This window comes from Psittacula echo, assembly GCF_963264785.1.
Source record: "Psittacula echo genome assembly, chromosome: 1".
Taxonomy (NCBI): Eukaryota; Metazoa; Chordata; class Aves; order Psittaciformes; family Psittacidae; genus Psittacula; species Psittacula echo.
The window spans coordinates 60,536,104-60,555,604 of record NC_137735.1 but is presented as its reverse complement, the minus strand read 5'-3'; the positions used below and the strand labels follow the sequence as shown (position 1 = coordinate 60,555,604).

Genomic DNA, 19,501 nt, shown 5'->3' with positions numbered 1-19,501 from the left:
ATTTTGGTGGCATTGCCAGCAGCAGAGCTTTAGAAGACAGTTCACAAGATGTTGAGGAGGTCTCTCATCAGATGTTTAAAAAAGGCTTATTTTTTGTCTACAAGATGTTAGTGTCCTTTCTTTTTGCTGTGGGTATCCAGTCTATTCAGGTTTTCTCTGTAACAATGCACAGTAAAATCTCAGGGAGAAGATGAGCAAGGGTCAGGCAGAAAGGTTTCTCATGTGCATACATGAAGATAGAAGTTGTGCTTTAGGAAAGACAAATGTCATGGGCACTGGAAACTCAGCATAGGGGTCAAGAGGGAGGTTTCTCCTGTTAGATGCTGCTAACTGTGTATGTTTCTGGAAAGAATCAGGGAGAAGTGTTTTTAATAGATGAACAGATGAGACTGCTTTGTTGCTACTTTCCTTGGTTAGTCTGTGTATTCAGTGCAGTTTTATATCTTGGCATCTATAGATGGCTGAATCACTTAGGGGCAATTTTTTGAAGATGTGTGGATGTTTATTTTCTGTCTATGAGCATTCAGATCCCTTTAAAAAAAATCCCTTAGGCCAAGCTATTATGTTTCCTTCAATCTTCACAAAACATTATCTTTGTTCTTCTAAGTTATTAGCTTTTAAAAATACATTGTATCTCTCATGTCAGGCTTGAAATTAATGGCCAGCCAGGCACTTTTTCTAATCCACAAACATCCTTACCCAAGGAAGAGCATGTTACCAAGTAGTCTTTCAAGGTCATACCTATTGCTCCAAAAACTGCTACTACCAAACATGATTCTTTTCACATTGCCACAGTATGTGCATATTGCCTGACTACTATGGATGTTGTATACTGTCTTTGTTAAGAGAGGTGATATGAGCAGAAGATGGGCAGTTTGTGGCTAACCACGTCATATTTGTTGTTTGCCCTGACTCACCTGAGTTGGTTTTGACATTTATGTAGTGTTGGCCAGATCTGAATCTTTTTGGTATGATACAAAAAAAGCAGACAAGAACTGACCCATGATTGTCTTCCAGTATTAGTCCTTGTTGCCTCTGGCCCTCTCTGCACCCCTCCTGACGATCACAGGGGGCCATGGCCATGTCAGTGGGCATTGGCCATGTCAGTGGCCAGACCTTGCCAGCAAGAACAGTAAGGGAAACAGCCCAACCTTAGCAATTAGATATGAAACTGGCAACCTTATCACACATTACTTTGATGATTACGTTTGATTACTCTTTACTTTTTTACCTGGGAGCAAGCCGCAGAAACACCAGATGGCTACAGTCAGAATGGGATTTGGAGAAGCTTGTGCAAGCTGTTATGACGCGAGGCATGTTCAACTTCCCATTAGTGACAGAGACATCTTGACCTTTGGTATTTTGTCAGAAGATGTTTTTGTTTATTTTTTTAATAACTAAATCTGAGACACTTATTTAAAGAGATGCAGGTATTTTTGGAGTGTCCTGCAAAATTCTGAAAGGACCTGACACCAGCCATTTCCTCTTCTATACGCACTTATACCTGCCCAGCATTGCTTAGTGTGTGGGCAGCTCTTCAGGTTGAAGAGTGGTCAGTCAAATAGGCTAACGGATATATAGATGTGCGGGTAGAAATGAAAGCCTGACAGCTGGAGAGATGGTCACTCAGGCAAGGGAGGCTATGCCCCACCTCCCGGTGCTGCACCATTGAAAGCTCAGACCCAACATGCAGAAAAAGCAACTGAAGGACAGGACAGTCTGGAAAGGGAGACGTTGAGTGTTTCTACCATCTTTTTTCTTTAAGGCTTTCACATTCCTCTTTTCAAGTGTTTTTCTGCAGTTGCTGGAACTGGAGAGGGGGAGATTTGAGTCACTCATTCCTAGACCTGAGGCTTGCAGTAAGCATCTGAAACTGCAAAATGGTGAAACTGCAAAAGAGACTGTGAGTTGGCATCACTTGGCAAAACTTCTTCTGTCAGTCTTTGTGACCAACTTGAGTTGCACCAGTGATTATCAGTCTCAAAATCTAGCGTAGGTCCCTTTGGTAAAATTTTTGGTTTTTTAATGGAGTCAGTGGCAAAACTTGTAATACCATAAAACCAGAAGGGCCAGCGCTCTGATCTTAAAGTTTGGCCTCCTGACTTGGAGTTTTCTTTGTGTGCTTGTGTATCAGTCCCATTGCTAGGCCTTGCTTCAGGCACAGTACTCCCCTTGCTCCTCTTCCCTCAACCCTCTCAGATGTCAGCATTGCCGGTAATAATAAAACCAAAGAAATAATGTGATTCTGTTGATTAACAAGAAGGTTTACAAGGTATCTTGAGCCTGAATGTATAACTGGGGCCATGAGATCCTTTGTTCCTTGTACAGTAAGACTGTGATGAGTCTGAAGAGCAACTAAGCTGGCATTCATGCCCAGAAAACGAAACACAACAGTTGTTTGCATTGCTTTATTATAGACAAAATACTAAACCCAAAATCTGATTGATTAGCATTGTGAGAACTGTCAGTCTCACCAAAGTCAAGTTTAATATTTTCTTGGGAGTAATGTGTTTTACATCAGCAGCAAGTAGATAAAAGCTTTCTGCAACTTGTTTCATTTATCAGAAGAGAGCATTTGATGCTCCTGCTTTCTCCATATTAGGTAAAAGCTTTAATAAAACATTCATAAATTTCCATAGTTATTACTGAATGTCTAGAGAAACTCATAGATGTTTTATAGTCTTTTATATACTGTGCATGTATATTCTTTACTCCAGCCTAACACAATTCCTTTTTGTATTTGGGATCATAAGGTCATTTGGTCCCATAAAGACAAGGTGATAAAAAACAAATAAACAAACAAAAGAACCTGAAAATCCCAAACCAAACCAAACCCATTTGCTAGCAGTGGGCCCATAGGGCAAAAAAGGCTGTTTGAGCTGTATTAAACAAAGCATTGCCAGCAGGTGAAGCGAGGTAATCCTGCTCCTCTGCTCAGCACTGGTGAGACATATCTGGGTGCTGGGTTCAGTGCTGGGCTACCCAGTACAAGAGAGATAGGTGCTTACTGGAGCAAATCTAGCAAAAGGCCACAATGGTGAATAAGGGATTGACGCATCTTTATGCGAGGAGAGGCTGAGAGACCTGGGACTGTCCAGCCAGGACCAGATGCGGTCCAGGGTATCTTACTGATGTGTGTAATTACCTGATGTGGGGGGAAATAAAGAAGATGAAGCCAGCCTCTTCTGAGAGGCAGCCACTGACAGTACAAGAGGCACAATTTCAAATATAGGAAATTGCACTCAAATGTAAGGAAAAGTTGTTTGTTTGTTTGTTTCCTGTGAGGGTGGCCAAGCACCAGTACAGGCTGGCCAAGAGAGGTCGTAGAGTCTCTATGCATGGTGATACTAAAAATCAGACTGAACACGTGCCATAGGCTCTTGTTGCCCTTGGGCTGGACTGGGTGATTACCAAAGTTCCATGTAAACCTCAGCTATTTTGAAGTTCAGTGGTATTTTTGATGCAGCCTGTCTTATGGTTATAAGGCACTGATCCTGCACATTGAGCAGCTTGAAGTGAGAGCAGACCATCTGTCTGTTTCTACTGAAGAACTGGGCAGCTATTAAATGATGACCTGTGCTCACTAATGACATTGAATGGATTTTTAACATGTAAAAGAGAAGGAGAATGCACTGTAACTCATTAATAGCTACGGGTTCACCTGAAGCAGATTTCCCATGTTAAAGCACTTAAAAGCAAATACAGAATTTATGATGTGTAGGTAGATTTTAAATTTGAATAACATCCAGTTGTTGTAATGGCTAATAATGTAAATTATCTGAGTCAGCCTCAGAGTAAAGCAGTAAACATATCCTGCCTAGGCACACTTTTTTTTTTTTTTCCCCTTTCACATTAATATTTCATCCCCCTGAAGAGACGTTTTCAATGTATTATTTGCACCAGCATACTGCAGTCGTGGTATTCCTGGGTGTCATTTACAAAGAAGCCCGAAGACTGTACTGCTGCTCTGCTGCCTTGATGCTAGCTTCGAAATTGCTTGGAGCAACAACAGCAAGTGTCAACAGGGAGCCGTATTAATTATTTGGAATGTGTCTCATAAGAGGAATCAACCGCTTTTATTGCAGCACGAATATTACTTGAAATGGGAAGGTTACTCTAACTGTTATTGTAATCTATGTGTCATTAACTTTCTGTGTTTAGAAAAAGAGATTAACAACCCTATAAATTGTTACAGTAAATAGATGAATTATAACAACATGTTTTTGTTATAAAGAAAAAGTTTATTTATAAGTTTATATTTATAAGTTTCTTGATATAGTTACCTCTAAATTACTGGAGAAGAATTAAGTCTTTTGCAACTGGGAAACTGCATGGTGGTTTTGGGAACCAAAAAGCTTCCACCCAGGCGAAAGCAATGCCAAGCTCTGCAAACTGATATCTGTGTCTTCTGCAGGTGGGAAAAACAGATGCATTTGTACTTCATACCATGCTTCCTTCAAAAATTGCTGTGACACAGAAATGCTTGCTTCCCTCTTAGAGTGAGATTAACAGATTGAATGGCCTTGTGTGAAATTGTTTGCCTTCTGTAGCATATGGCCTTTTAAGAGAACATCATGCAAAATATATGTGGTAGTTGTAAAGGAGGTATAACTAAAGGTCAGCATAGTACCCATGTCTTCATGGAAATAACAAAAGAAATGGGAGTGTTTTCAACCTTTCATCAGGGGTCTCCAAACTGGAAGTTCATTGTGAAAAGTACACAACCAAACAAAATACTTGCAAATCTGTTTTGAATCCAATGCCATTAAAATCCTTTATGTTTCATTATAGCCCTGATAGATCTCGGTAGGAAACAGTGGAACTAAAACACTTATTTGTCCACAGGGCAGGCTCACCATGGGCAGGTCTCCTACATTGCCCCACCGATCCACCTCGATTCGGATCTGGAGAGACCGCCATCCAAGGGTGAGTCAGTGACACAGTCTCCATGCACATGCATTGCAAAAACCTGCCATAAGCATGAGTGTACCTCACTTGTTCGTAGAGCCTCCATGGTAAAGTTATCACCCTCCATCCAAGGACACTCTCAGGAGCAAATTAATTCCTACAAGAAGACTATACGAGAGATGACTATGTCTCATGTGCCCCATTACATAGCTTTGAACATATCAGCTTGTTCACAGGCTATTTTGCTGTTCCCATTACTTCTGCAGGGTCAGGTATACCTTTGGTCCTGCCCTCTGCCTTCCTCTTTTCCTTCCTAATGACAGTGCACAGGCACAGGGGACTGTGAGAACTAAAAAAAACCAAACCAAACCAACCAAGCAAACAAATGAAAAACAACAACAAACACCAGTGATGCACAGTACAATTGCTCACCACTCACTAACTGATGCTCAGATTCCCTGAGCAGTGATCAGTCCCTTCCAAGTAACTCCCCCCAGTTTATATACTAGGCATGACGTGCTGTGGTATGGAATACCCCTTTGGCTAGTTTGGGTCAGGTGTCCTGTGTCTGCTCCCTCCCAGCATCTTGTGCCCCTCCTCACTGGCAGAGTGTGGGAAAATTAAAGGTGCTTCATCAGGGTAAGTGCTACTGAGCAGCAGCTAAAACATCAGTGTGTTATCAGCATTGTTCTCAGACTAAAGCCAAAACGCAGCATTGCACCAGCTACTAGGAAGATAAATAACTCCATCCCAGCTGGAACCAGGACATCTTTGTAGTGATTATTGTCGTTCTGCCCTAACACTATAAGGCTGCAAGTATGTTTTTGTGTGAGCATGTTTCTCTAAGTGTTCATGATTGAAAAATGCAGCATGTTAATGCAAGATTAATCAGGATAGGCACTGTCATTATGTAACATGAAGAAAGCTGTCTTCCAAATCTCACTTCTTTATCCCTCTTTTACATTCTGGGAGACAAAAACCTTTGTGTTGGTGAATTGCAGCTGCAACTGTAAACCCTGCTCCTCCAAGTAGCCCAAGGGCTTTGTGGGCTGATTGAAAGCATACAGTTAATGTTTTTGGCATGAAAGACTCCCTTAGTTCTGAGTGAGCTTTTTCACCAGCATCCATGTGGATGCTCTAGATCTGTAGCTTGATTGAGTAAACATTTACTGGGCTTTTTCCCTTTGTAAGCGTGAATGTATTTTCTTAGCTGATGCAGTAACAAAAACTAAGGAATTGACTCTTGTACAGAAGCAGCCTCAGCACTATTATTCCTTGGAGATTCCCCTTGCATCTCTGCAAGGTGGAACTAGGTGTTGGGTGGTGGAGATTCAGTGTGAGGATGCTGGATTAACAGTCCTCTCTCCAAATCTGGTCTTGTTGTGAGTCAGGCTGGTTGCAAACAATCTCCTGGCAGTCCACAACCTCCATTCAGCTTCTTCTAGACCACTTGAAAACCTCCAGTTCTGTAGTAGAGTTTACTAGCTTGCTTTTTTAGCAGAACACTCCATTAAGGCATAGACAGTTATGACTTCCAAGACCTTCTTGCTCAAATCTGTCTTTGATGTTGGATGTGATGATTCAGAGCTTATTTAGAATAGGTGAATCTTTTCTGTGGGATATGGAGCCAGCCTATAGAAGACTCAAGGATGATGGAACAGCAGCCTCCAAGACAGCTGTGCCTCGCTGTCTTCAAGATAAAAGAGCCATTGCATGAGTGCATAGCTACCTCTGCAAGATGAATGGTGCTGACATCAGAAGTATGGCAAAGTGGGTCAGGCAGAACAGTTGCAGCATGTGCAGAGAAGGTAAAATGGAATTTATCCAATGTAAACTGCTACAGTAACTGCTTCCACCAAGGCCTTCACCTCCCCATGAGGATTCTTAAAGAAAGGGCTGCTCAGAGTGGAAGGACTGATATTACTGCTGCTATGTGCTGGTAAAAGGATTCAAATCCTCTTGTGTAACTTAACAGGAGAAGGCCAGGGAGGCAGTCAGCTCTGAAGGCATCAATCTATCAGGTGGTGACTCGGAGGGTGTTAAAAATGTATTAATTGTTACTGTCTTCCGGGGAAAGAGCAAGGGTTTCCTCTAGCCCTGAGATCTGGCACGTGTAGCAATACTTCTGCATCTGCTGCCTCATTTCCAACCTCAGTGCTCAAAATCCGTTGAATGTTGTAATAATTATAGGTGGGTTCTTTTTCTTTCCGAAGTCTCTGAGGGTGATGAAGTTTTTTTTTTGTCTGCATTTTCTGACACTTTAGGACATGCTCAGGCCATGTTCCAAGCTTCATCCCATAACCACAAGAGCTGTTTTAAGCAAAGGAGGCAAAATCATCTCTGTCCTGAAGCTCTCGTTGATTCTTCACATTTCCAACAGCTGGAACTCTAAAAAAAGAGCAGCATTATGACAGTCATCATGCATCACTAATGCTTTTGGCTGTTGCTTTGATGCTTTTCATTTCCCTTCTGCATCGCCCCTTACACAGAGATGAGCACCAGATGCAGGTCAATGTTGCAGTTGGAGTGGCAAAAAAAATAAGCCACCATATAATTTTAATTGTAGTAAATGGAAATAGAGCCAGTCCTCTCTCCAAATCTGGTCTTGTTGTGAGTCGGGTTGGTCACGTACAATCTCCTGGCAGTCCACGACCTCCATTCACCTTCTTCTAAACCACTTGAAAACCTGGGATATAAAAGGGGTAAGGATATGAAAGCATCTTTCCTTCCCGGATTATCAAAGAACGATACAGCTTTAGTGCTCCTGTGGGTCTGTGCAGTTGCAATGCTCAGCTGGCTGATTTACTTGTAACTGCCTCTTCCTTCTCCTTTTTAAAAATTTTATCACCGGTGACATTTACACACATCGTTTATGCATGCAGGGCATTTTTACCTGCTTTTCAGAGCCCTGACGCTGGTAGTGAAGAGAGTATAAACCTCAGTAGTTTGCTAGTACATTAGTGTCATCGTGCATTACGGGGTAATTACTCTGAACCACTGCTCTGTACAGTAATGCAGTAATGACACTGTAAATCACTTAATAAAAATGAGGCCCTGAATCAGCACTTTTTATCAAGACACTTCTTATTCCCCAGTCCCTTTTTAATTTGAGGGTGTTTTAAAATTAGTTCCATATATGAAGCACTGTTAACCATTATTTTTACACCTCCTCTCAGTCTAACAATCTGGATGTGATTACATGATTTTTATGCAACTGTTTACACCATCTGCATGCAAAATAATTGCAGGGGTAGCTGAGACCTCAAGTGGTGATCTCATAGACTGAAGATTAAACCTGTGTTTAAAAATGGATCAGTGGTTACTGACAATAGCAAGGAGTTTTATCGAAGAGGGAAATGCTGATACTCTTGCTTAGAAAGGGATTTTATGGAATTATCATACATAGCAATAAATTAAATTTAGTGTTTGGACTCAAATTCTGCCAGGTACTAAACCACAGCAAATAAGTGAATTAAACTCACTGAATCCACACACTAAAATTATTTATAAAGCTTTATAGAATCAGATTTTAGCATATATGTGGAATCATATTGAACATGAAATATATACCTAGTATTTAAAGCTAGACAGTCTGAGGAGTTCCTCTCATGTTGAGCTAGCTATTTGCAAAGGTTTTCTTCAAAGTTGAAGCTCAAGGAGTAGTTGTCTTGGAGATTGATATGCTTGAAGTCAGTACATTTCCAAAACATGAATTGGCAAGCAAAGCCATGTATTGTTCCCCAGTTCTAGAAATAAATAGTAAAGGAGGGATGGAAGGTTCTTACCCTTATGTGCAGATTTCTGTAAACAGGGGGGTATTTTGGCCCCAGTTAAGGCACTGTGGAGTTCTTTTCCTGTTAATCACAGTTGTGAGCTTCAGCTTCCATAGACACAATCTCTCCATACCCCTTGGGCAGCATGTCAGAGAGATAGACAGAGGTCTTTATGGATTTTCCCCCTTTCTTCTCCAGCTCAGTGGTATGTCCCTTTGTACTTTCTTCAGTCAAAAGTTAGATCCATTCTGCAATTTTTCTCCCTCCTTGCATTTGCAACATCTGAAGGAGAACTGTTCCTGAATGTTAGAAAGACTGTGAAATCTTATTACCAGAAATAGAGCAGGGGTTTGGTTGCACACATCCTGGGTCTTTTTATTTTTTCTTCCTCCCAGAGGTCCCAGAGAGGGTTGATGGCTTTGCAGATGATGATGTGGGAGAATCTGACAGCTGAGCTCGTTTCACAGCCCCAGTCCTCCTTCCCAGGTCCAGGAAAAGGAGAGCACTGAGCAATGAGGCCCAATGGCACTCCTTGCCTTAATTCAAGCTGACACACAGGGACACGCATCCCATGCTTGCCAGGCCCTGAGACTCCAGCTGTCTTGTCTTTCCCTCCCTTGGCCCAGTGCTACAAGAGAGGTGCTGTTGAGGAGCTCCTGCTCTGGACTGATGCTGACTAGGAACCTCCTCTTTCCAGGCTTTTTCATTTTCTGCTTTAGTTTCCCTGGGAAAGCCATTCCCTCAGCTCAGGAGTCCTTTACAGTGCCCTTTTGCTTCTCTCTGAGGTCCTGCTTTTACTCATCCCGCTCCTTCCTTTTAATGTAAGCTACATCTGTATATTTCCAGCTTCTTATTGCAATATTATTTTCCAGACATCCTTTGGACAGGAGAGTCCAGAGGAGTGGCCAATTCAGTGCCTTTGAACCAAGAGAGGACCATGCAGTGAAGGCTGGTTGGGGTCCCCCATGCTCAGGAACCCTTATTCTGTTTTTCTCTATGCAGTGGTGGGGTGCTATATAGTGTTTGTCTCTTCCTTGGTCGTGTACAGGGTTTTCGTCTTTGCTTTTGTTCAGCCTTTTTTCCAAGTATGACCGCTCACAGGGACTCCCCTTCATAACTGCTCTGAGCCCACCAGACAATTTCACTCCCTTTACCATGAGGTATGAGCGCTCATTGCAGCAAGCCAGCAACACACACACACCATTTTCTCATCCCACGTGGCAAGCACAGTATATGAGGCACTTAGGTAAATGAGATTGCACCGGTTGGGTGAAAGATGACTATTCAACATACATGCACAGTCAATAGAAAGGTTGTCCAATGACTACAAGTTTCATGTGCACTGTGAATTTTCAGCTGTCTTGTTTTGAAGAGGTCTGTACAGATTTCTTTGTTGGGTCACTTCGCTGTTTTTTTTCATTTGAACTCTGCTTTCTGTTATGATGGGCAGATTCATCTCAAGCCCTTAGTTTCCAGACCTGAGATGAGTCTTCCAACAGCTCAGCGTAGTGACAGGGTGAGTTTTGAGCAGTGTGGTAGATGTGGATGCAGGAATATATTGCCACCTATGGAGCTTGTTTGGGTTGTAAAGGCGGTGGAGGGGTGAACTCTGATATAAGCATGTGATGCAGCAGCTTTGAATATTGGCCACGCTCTGTATTTATTAATTTCTCATTAGGTATCGTGGGTGGTGATAACTAGTATCGTAATTGAAGTACCCAGAGCTCCTAGAAATCTTGCAGCCAGCCTGCAGTCCTCCCGTTTGCTGGTTATCATCAGCAAGGTACCATTTTGCGTCCTGTAGCTACCCATTGGCAGAAAGAGTTAATTGCACGCCATTTGCTGTTTTCTTTTTTACTGTGGTATTGAACTTTTCCTCTTATTTCTTTGGAATGTGTGTTTTTGTTGCAGAGGGGCACCTTGGGGCATTGCTGTTTATTTATAAGATAACAGTGCTTGCTCTAGCAGAAAGCTGGAGCTAACAGTCTTTCAAGAAGGACTGCTAATCCTGTATGCTGGTGGGAACTGTTCAGAGTATTTAAACCTGGAAATATTTAAGGATCTGGGGAGAAGAACGTGACGCAACACAGTCTGAGCACTTTTTAACACCTTTCCTATTATTCCTAATCATCTAAAACGAAACCAAACCACCTTTTAGCTGGCTTTTTTTAACAGCTAGCTAGTGCCTTGTAAAGGAGTTTTGCTGTGGGAGATCATCATGAACTGATTTAAAGATACCTTGAAATGTTATTCTTTGTAGTCTGTTTGAAGCAGTCATACAACCCAATAAGCTCAAAATGGACGTAGACATCCACCCAGGAGATTCTTTTGACAGTGGGTTTCATTTTCCGCTGCGCTGGCTTGTGCCACTTGCCATCAGCGGTGGAAGTTTTCACCCACCTGACAGTGGCAACAGCTGGAAAGCACAGTCAGCTATGGTGGGAGCACCCTCAAGCATAACTAATCTAAACTGAATGTCCTGTTACCAGCTTGAAAAAAAGCTGCTGAACCAATTCAATGTGGAAAAAAGAGCACAGTGCTAAATACAGCATGAGACCCTTCTCAAACTCATTTTTTCCCCCCTCTTTTCTGCCAGACTAATTTTTGGCTACACTTCTTTTTCTGAAATATTTATAGGGCAAATAACTGTTTTAAATGAGCAGATGGGGGAGACATAAGACAAGCTGTTAAATTAATAAACATGTGTGGTGCTTTATCAGTAAGGGAGCCCATTTTGGCATTTCTTCTGGATGATTTGTATGGCCTATCACCATTGCACCTGGTGTAGGGACAAGAAATGGGCACTTAATAACCAAACAATGTGCAAACTCCTTCCATTATAACTTCATTATGTCAGATATAATCGTCTATAACTAGATGTCAAATGCATAATTTATGTCCAGCTCCCCTGTGGAATAGTGGCCATATGAATGAATGGCCCCATTAATGGGAAGAAGCTTTTACTGTAACTTTTTCCCCTCCTGGTACATGGTCTATTTTGTCATCTGGTGTTAATTCTGGATCATTTCAGGACTGCAGAAAAATGCCTGTTATATTTATATTTGTGTAATGGGAGAAGATGGCAAATAAATCATAGGAGAGATCAAATTTCAGGTCTACTGATTTCCTAAGCTATATTCTGGTCTAAAAGTGAATAGGATTGGTTTGCAGTGTTTTGATTGAGAGGCGTAACCGGTCTTAATTTTACCTGTTAGAGACATTAAAAAGGCTTACGATGTGAGGTAACACTTCCTGTGAGAGCTCCCTGCCACAGTTGAAGAGCTTAGCCCTTGGAAAGTCTTTATCTGCCACTGCAGCCATGCTGCTTGCATCCTTTGCTGTGTGTTGCATCTTCTCTTGTGTTATGTCCTATGGTGCCGATTTATAGAAGTGCTCCATGATATATGTGATGAAGTGTGTCATCATCACCTGAAAGGATGGAGGATAGGACAATGGTGTTTTTCTAGAGGAGTCCTTTGGAAATGTGTGTGTTAGAGCGGGACATAGGATCCCAGTTGTTCTATGCAGAGTCTGTGGGGATTCACAAATGAAATAAGGACAAATTCAAAAGATCAGGTTGGGATGGGTCTGTTTAAAAAATGCCTTTTATACATTTTTATTATTTTTTTTTTTTTTTTTTTAATATATGGCTTTCTTTTGGGGTTAAAACCTGGTAGAGAAGTAGATATTCTAAATTTGGGAAAACGATTTATTAGTAATACACCTAGGAAGCCACCTCTGATATTGCACTATTGGTATATTATTGGTATATTGTTACTTAATGAGAAAACCTATTTTATTCTATTGTAACTACAGGGGTAATATTTGTTTTATTCTTCCATAGGTATAAATCTGCATGAAAAACTATCCATCTGATACCCTTTATAGTGTTTCTTATGCCAGTACCAATTTTTTTTAAGGCTAGAGAATGAATGGTACATTTGTCCAACAAAATATTTAAGTTTAATAGACTTTTGACTTGGCTTTCTGAGTGGCATGTATGCTAAAGTATTTGTAGTGGTGGAATATCATGTTACATCTATAGCATCTTCTCCTGGAAAATATTTTTGTAATTCCTTAATTCTTTTCATTCTTGTTATTTTTTACTGTGTGTATGTTGCATCTGAAGAAAGCAGATCAACATTAAGAGAGAAATGTAAGTTGTGGTTTAAGACAAGTTGGGAAAAGCAACTGATAGAGGCCTATGTTATTCAGTGATGTAGTTTCACTGCCTTCCAATAGGATGTAGAAATACCTTACTAGTCAATGAGCAAGCTTAGTGTGCTCTCATTGAAGTTCATCAGACTCAAGCCACGCATCTCTAGAAAGGCAGGCAGCTCATTTCCCATACAAGCAAATAAGGTTAGGCTCAGACATACTGCTGTTGACAGCAGTGAGTAGAAGAGTTTTGTGTTCATTTGATGACTCTTCAGCTGTGCAGTGGGATTTTCTGTAGGCAGGCAGGTTTTTTTGCAGCACTTGGCTTTTGGAATCATCTTGGATTGTATCAGAAATTGCTGGAAATGGGAGATTTCCACCAGTCAGTGGTATGGTTCTTTCTAAAATGTTTGAGTTTAGAGATTGCTTTGGCCCTTGATTTTCCTTAAGGTGGACTGTTGAATTTTGGTTCTTCCCTTTGAACTTTGTTACAGAGGAATTCTACTGATGTGATATAATCCATTCAGAGGGAAATTTGTGCCCGTGAATTAGGTACCTCACTCTTGAAAGATGCTTTTGGAAATTCCAACCTTAATAAATGCATACCAAACACTGATTTATAGATAAACATTATGGAGTACTGTTGCTAAGATTGTATCTTGGCTCCCTCATAAAAGGCATCATGATTTAAGTCTTTCAGCCAAGTAAATTTGGCTTGATAACTGGAATAACAAGGATTGATATCTTCTAGCTCCAAATATGGTTTTATTGCCTTCAGATTGGTTTTAAGAAGTTCATTCTCCTTGAAAACTCACAAGAAGCAGTATTTAAAAGACCTTGATTGCCTTTGAGAAGAGATATTAAGGTTGCTTAAATGTAATTATAAGGGTTAGCAGGTGAGCATGCATGAGGGTGCAACAGACATGGGCTGTTGGCCAAGGAGCTTTCAAGGATGGAGAGTACCAGCTGGTCTTGGGGCAAGGAGAAGACTTTGCCCTTACCCAGCTGAGGATGCTATTCTTTTTGCAGATATGGTACACAGGAGGTGTTACAGAGGGCTCTAGATAAAGAGTTAATTTGCAGCAAGTATATCACTTCTTTCATTGCAGCTGTTTTTTGGAGAAAATTGCTTGTGCTTTCTTCATTAAAAAATGACCACAATTAAGAATGCTGTAATGGCAGTCTTAGAGACTTTAGATTGTCTCTAAGTCCCATTTTCTTCTTTATTTCATTATAAGCACTGCTTTGCACAGATGTGTGTGTGTGTGTGTGCTTGTCCGTATTATGCCCAGAAATTTAGTAGTAGACACGCAACAAAATAACGCTGTTACTGAGTAAACAATTATGTTTCATTTTCTGGAATAAAAGGGAATCTGTGTCCATAAATCTTCTTCTAGATAATCTGTGGTGGAGAGTAAAAAGAAGATGAGGATTCTAAAATCATGAAGGCCCCTCACAGTGGAATCCTGTGTGCTACTGAAGTGTAACAAGCTTATTTATATTTTATTGTGCTTCTAGATCAAGCTGCATTATGGGCTGCATTCCCTTGACGCTATAGCTGTTGCTAAGGAAGAGGTACATTATGTTAATATTTCGTGATCATAACTATGCAAGCTGGGTTCTGTACATTGAAGAAGTTAAAGGGGGGGGAGTGAAGTTAATGCACCATTTTGATTAGAGTATCTGCAGATTGTCACTCATATTTAGAGGCAAAAAGTAAGCTTGAATTTGAGAAGAATTCATACAGAAAATGGGAGAAAACCAAGCAAATGGAAGAATTTGTTCACTGAACTTTAAAATTGTTCAGCAGATCTGGAACCAGTGCTGCTAAGAGGGAGCCTGGCAGAAGCAAACTGAATGCTTTTACCAGACATATTCAGTGAGAAATTTCTCAGCTTTCTCATGCCTTAATGTGTTTTGATAATTTAAACAGAGCATTCACCCTTAATTCCCATTTCCTGACCGTTTCCAATGCTGGTGTCTATTATGTGATTTTGGTATGTTCTGATTCATCTAAGCTGATTGACTAAGAGTTTACTATCAAGAAGTAGCCAGCACAATATATAAAGTAAAATGGCAACGTGCTTGGAGTCAAAGAAAAGGCCAGAGTCATGAGCAAGATATGTCCATACTGGTTATTTAAAAAAATGTGCTCTACAGACTGTATTGATTAGTATTTAAAAAATGTTTACACAACAAGTAAAATAAACAAAGAAGGATCTTGGCATTCCTCCTAAAGGAATGTTCTGAACTGAGTTTCCCTTTTCAAAACTGTTTTCTCATTAATATTGCTGCCAAGGCATGAAGCAGCCTTGAAGAGGGAGGACTGGATGGGTAGGAGCTCATCTCAATTCTGGCATGCCTTGCTCCTAGATGATTTTACCAGGATGGTGTTCTCAGGGTTATCATGGCTGTGGCACATGAGAATAGGTAATTTTTGCCTCCTACTACTGTCTCTCCCATTTTCAAACATGCAGTATACCAGAGCTGGGTTTGCACCTGGATTAGTACAGTAAGAATTACCCCCTCTTAATCTCAGCTTCTAAATCAGAGGGCACAGGGCAAGCTGATGTCAGTCTTGTTTGCCAGATCCCCAGCAAGCAGCATCTCTCAAGCAGGGCTGGGAAACCCATCAGGGGCTTGCCAGCATCCTAACCCTGTTAGTGGTTGTTTAACATCAGCTTCAGTCTCTGACCTTGCCATGATGAGCAGAGCCACCTTTTTTCCCTTCTGTCTCTTCCCTCCTCATTTTCTGTTTTGCTCAAACCTTGTACAATGGGTTCTTTGACCCTTAACAGGGCTTTAGGAAAGTTAATACTACATTTTCCTAGACAAGACTGTAATAATTTATGTTATACCTCATTGTGTGCACCTGATCATAAAATCCATTGAGAAGCTAAGGCCTGGGAAGTGTCACTCGCTTGGGCAAATTAAATATAGTGTGAGGGAAAGGAGTAGTTGGCCCTGGGAGGCAGTGAGTACTTCATACTTGAAGTGTGTGTTGTGAAGAGAAAATGGGAAGAGTGATGGGCTGCCAGAATGTAGATTGGGGATGAGATCAATGGGAGAGAAGTACCAGAAAATAAAGACAGCTTGCATGGTTTGTTCAAAGAGGATGGGCATAGAGGGCTTTCTGGGCAAGCCACATGGTTTAGAAGGTGGCAAAATGAGATGGAAATGATGGGAAGGGAAGAATGATGTTTTTAAACTATGCTTTTATGTAATGTATAGAGAGATTTAAAATCCTTTAGCTTTGGACAGTTGAGACTTTCACTGCCTCCAGGAACTACGCACAGACTAATCACATAATGTTTATATTCCTGGTTTCCTACCCCAGGCACCCATTCCTACCTGCTTGCTTCTTTCCAGCTTTCATACCAAGTTGCTGCAATCTAACAGCAAAAATCCAGAGATGTCTTTCAGCATTATTAACCACTCGTAACCTACCTTTTGGGCAGTAGCACAGAGCTCAACCCAAATGTTGAGAACAGCCCAGTACGTTCATCCATTTTTTTAATCTGTGGAAGTCTCCTCAGCCTGGCCACCCAGATGTTAAGCTCCTCTTCTTTCCAGATCATCACAGCTGTACCTGCTGGTTTCCAAGGTCATAGGCAGGGATGTTCAAAGTCCTTGTCCTCTCCATAATCTACCCATAGTTTTAAAAAGTGTGTTCCCCCTTAAGTTTGTGCTTATCTTTAAAGCACATTGCTCTTCTACATTGTGATTGGTTAAATAACTACAGCTTGGTGTAGATATTTTGCATATAAGCTGACAGGGTTGACATTGTGAGTATTTTGCAATCATTTGTTTAATTAGCTGAAGCTCTCTGGGGAGAAGTTTATGAAATGGCATACTCCCAAAGTCTAATTTAAATCTGGTTTGCCTTTTTTTTTTTTTTCTTTTTTTTGATGGAGGGCTTGTAATGCAAAGCATTAAAAAAGGTACAAACGAGTAGAAAGCAACAAAAACCCTTCTGTAATGGGCAGTGCCTCAGTAACAAACTTGCCAAACACAGAAAGGAAATTACATTGGGTAAAATGACCTACAAGAGGGGAAATTGGAATTAAGTCTGTGCAGCTATCTTGTCTTTTTCCCTTATTTTTTTTTTTTTTCTATTATACTTCCCCTCTGTTTCCTTTTAGTGCAATGCTTAATTAAGCCTCTCCTTTGTTTGGAGGTTAATTCCTTTTCTAATCTACAGCTTTTTTTACAAAGGTGTTCATTACTGGAGTGAACAAAGGCTGCTGACTAGAGAATGGCAGATGCTGATCCTCATCTACTGGGAAGGGATTTTTTTTCTCACAGTGAAGTCTCGAGCCCCTCCTTTCAGATGCAGGGCTGCTGTGTCAACTCTCCTCTGCTTTCAGTGAAATGGTTCCTCTTAGAGGCCTGAAGTTTCTGCTGTAGCCCTGGGACTGTGCTCACTTAATGCGATTGCTTAGAGGCATTCGTGCTTTGTAGACCCTTAAAACTCGCATCTGACTCTACACAGAGATCTCTGGTTTCTCCCTTGCTACTTACTATTGAAATCACTGAGAAATTAAGATCCTAAATATTTAATGAGATCCGAATTGATCTTTGTGAGTCCCCCATGAAGCAGTGAGCTCCTGCACATGTAGTCACAGGGCGCTCTCATCGCTGGAGGCAGGCTCTCCTACTTGCTGGCATAGTGATTCTAGGAGTACCTGAAGTCTCTGATGTTTTGCTGTAGTGTTTGTAGAACATGCAGAGCACATGTTAATTGTATAGAAGTATTTATATTGCAATAAACTAGGATAGCAATGTTAAATTTTGCTGCTGAGCTGCAGTATTGGGCAGCAGGCAGCATTTGACGGCACAGAGACTGGCTCAACTCAGGGTTGCCAGTCTGTCTCACTTGAATGTCATGCTTGCCCTGGCAAATAGAGGTGAACACAAGAGCAAGAGCTAAAACAGCTTTTGTGGAAAACCTAAAATAATGACATAGTGCACGAATAGTTAAATGAAGACCCCCCCTTACTCAGCATAATTCTGTTAGGAGCAATGGGGTGAGCCACATCTCCAGGCATTGCTCTCCCCATGTGGTCCTTCACTGTCCTGTGTTATGGTGTTAATAAAGGGTTACTCCTTCTAAACCATTGGAAATGTTGGGCATGACCTAGGAGCCATTGCTTGTCACCCAGAGGCCAGATTTTATTGTTGTTTCTTTGTTCTGGTTGTGTGGTTAGTCATTTCATGCATTCACACCTATATCTATTTTCTGTAGAAAGGGATTTTTTAACTGTGGCACTCTCTAACCTTGTGGCTGTTTCTTTCACGTACTATTCTTAGAAATGGCAAATGGTCTTTTTGGGTTTGTAGAAGCTCTAGGTTTGCAGGAAAAGAGGTAGTTGTGGAACTGGTCAAATATTACTGACACAGCATAATACGAGCTCAATTATTTCTGAAATCAGCAACCGATACATCTCCTATCCTTTCCATACAGAAAAGTAATGGGATTGTAATCTAAAATTTTGTTAGCTTTGCTCTCTGGACATCATTGTTGGTAACCTGCACAAATGGATAAAACACTTCATGCTTTCTGACTTTTTTTTTTTTTGCCAGAAAAATTGGCAAGATGCGAAATGGTACAAATGGCTCAAGGAGTATTGACTTTTGCAATCAGTAGCTAATGAAATTTGCATATTCTTTCTGTTCTGTTTGCACAGACGATTACAAATTACATCCAGAAAACATGCTCCCAGAGGTGTGTTTTGGTGTTTTAAAAGAACACTGGCATGGCAAGGAAGGAAAAAGTGTTAGCACAAAGCATTTTACCCCCATTTATAGGTAGCTCAAAGCTATAAGTCTTGCAAAAATTCAATAGAAGAAAAATGTGGGAGGAAAGGAAACATAGGAAGAAACAGAGCTGTGTGAACAGCTACATAGTACAGATTGCATCCAGCAGTGCAAGAGGTTCTAGGAAACCTCTTGACCATATGATGTGAGTAGTGAGGATGGAGAAACAGAGGTGCATGCTGAGCAAGGTAGGTTCTCCCAGCCCCAAACCGAAACTGCATCTTTGAGCATTTCCAGACATAAAGGTTGCTTTTCTGAGGTGACATTTTATCCAAAATGCTTTCTTAGTCCTTTAAGAGGTAGTAGTACCTGTCCCCCCTGCCTTGTCAGGTCAGCATGGTAGCATCCCTCTCAGGTAGGTTCAGTCCAAACAGCAAAGTGCCTGTGCTGCTGCAGGCACTGCTGTTTGAGACTCTGAGTGGACTTGAACAGTTGTACACACTCACATCCAGCGTGCCGGGAAAGGGCTCACCTTTAACCAGGTAGTACCAGGTCAAAACCACTTGTCAAATACCTGTCTCCTGACTGCTTTAGGGCATAGAGGTCAGTGCAAGATGAGGACAGGTTGCATCAGTGAGTTTCAACTCTGGGTGTTTGGCCACTGCATCTTGTGAAGGGACTGAGCTTTAGTTTCGGGCTACCTGGCAGCATTTGAAGTGTGTTTACCACCTGGTACCTCCCTATTTCAAGGATGGCAGGATGAGGTAAGACAAAGCATCCATCTACAGCTTGCTAGAAAAGGCAGAGCAAAAAGGGCTTCTAGTGAAGAGTCCAAGCTACAGTTACAGTCCTGTTATTTTCTCTAGCCAAATCCCATCAGGGATATGGTGGTATTTCTAGACTGG

At 41.2% G+C, this 19,501-nt stretch overlaps 1 protein-coding gene across 17 annotated transcripts in view; it reads left to right on the top strand.

Moving 5' to 3' along the window:
* Nucleotides 1-19,501, top strand: part of ADGRL3 (adhesion G protein-coupled receptor L3) — a gene marked incomplete at its 3' end in the record, with an annotated part of 327,501 nt that overhangs the window by 185,529 nt on the left and 122,471 nt on the right. For all 17 annotated transcript variants that reach the window (XM_080613903.1, XM_080613905.1, XM_080613916.1 and 14 more), the window contains one exon: nucleotides 4,846-4,926. In XM_080613903.1, coding sequence (XP_080470029.1) covers nucleotides 4,846-4,926 — 81 coding nt within the window. The remainder of the gene's footprint in view (nucleotides 1-4,845; nucleotides 4,927-19,501) is intronic.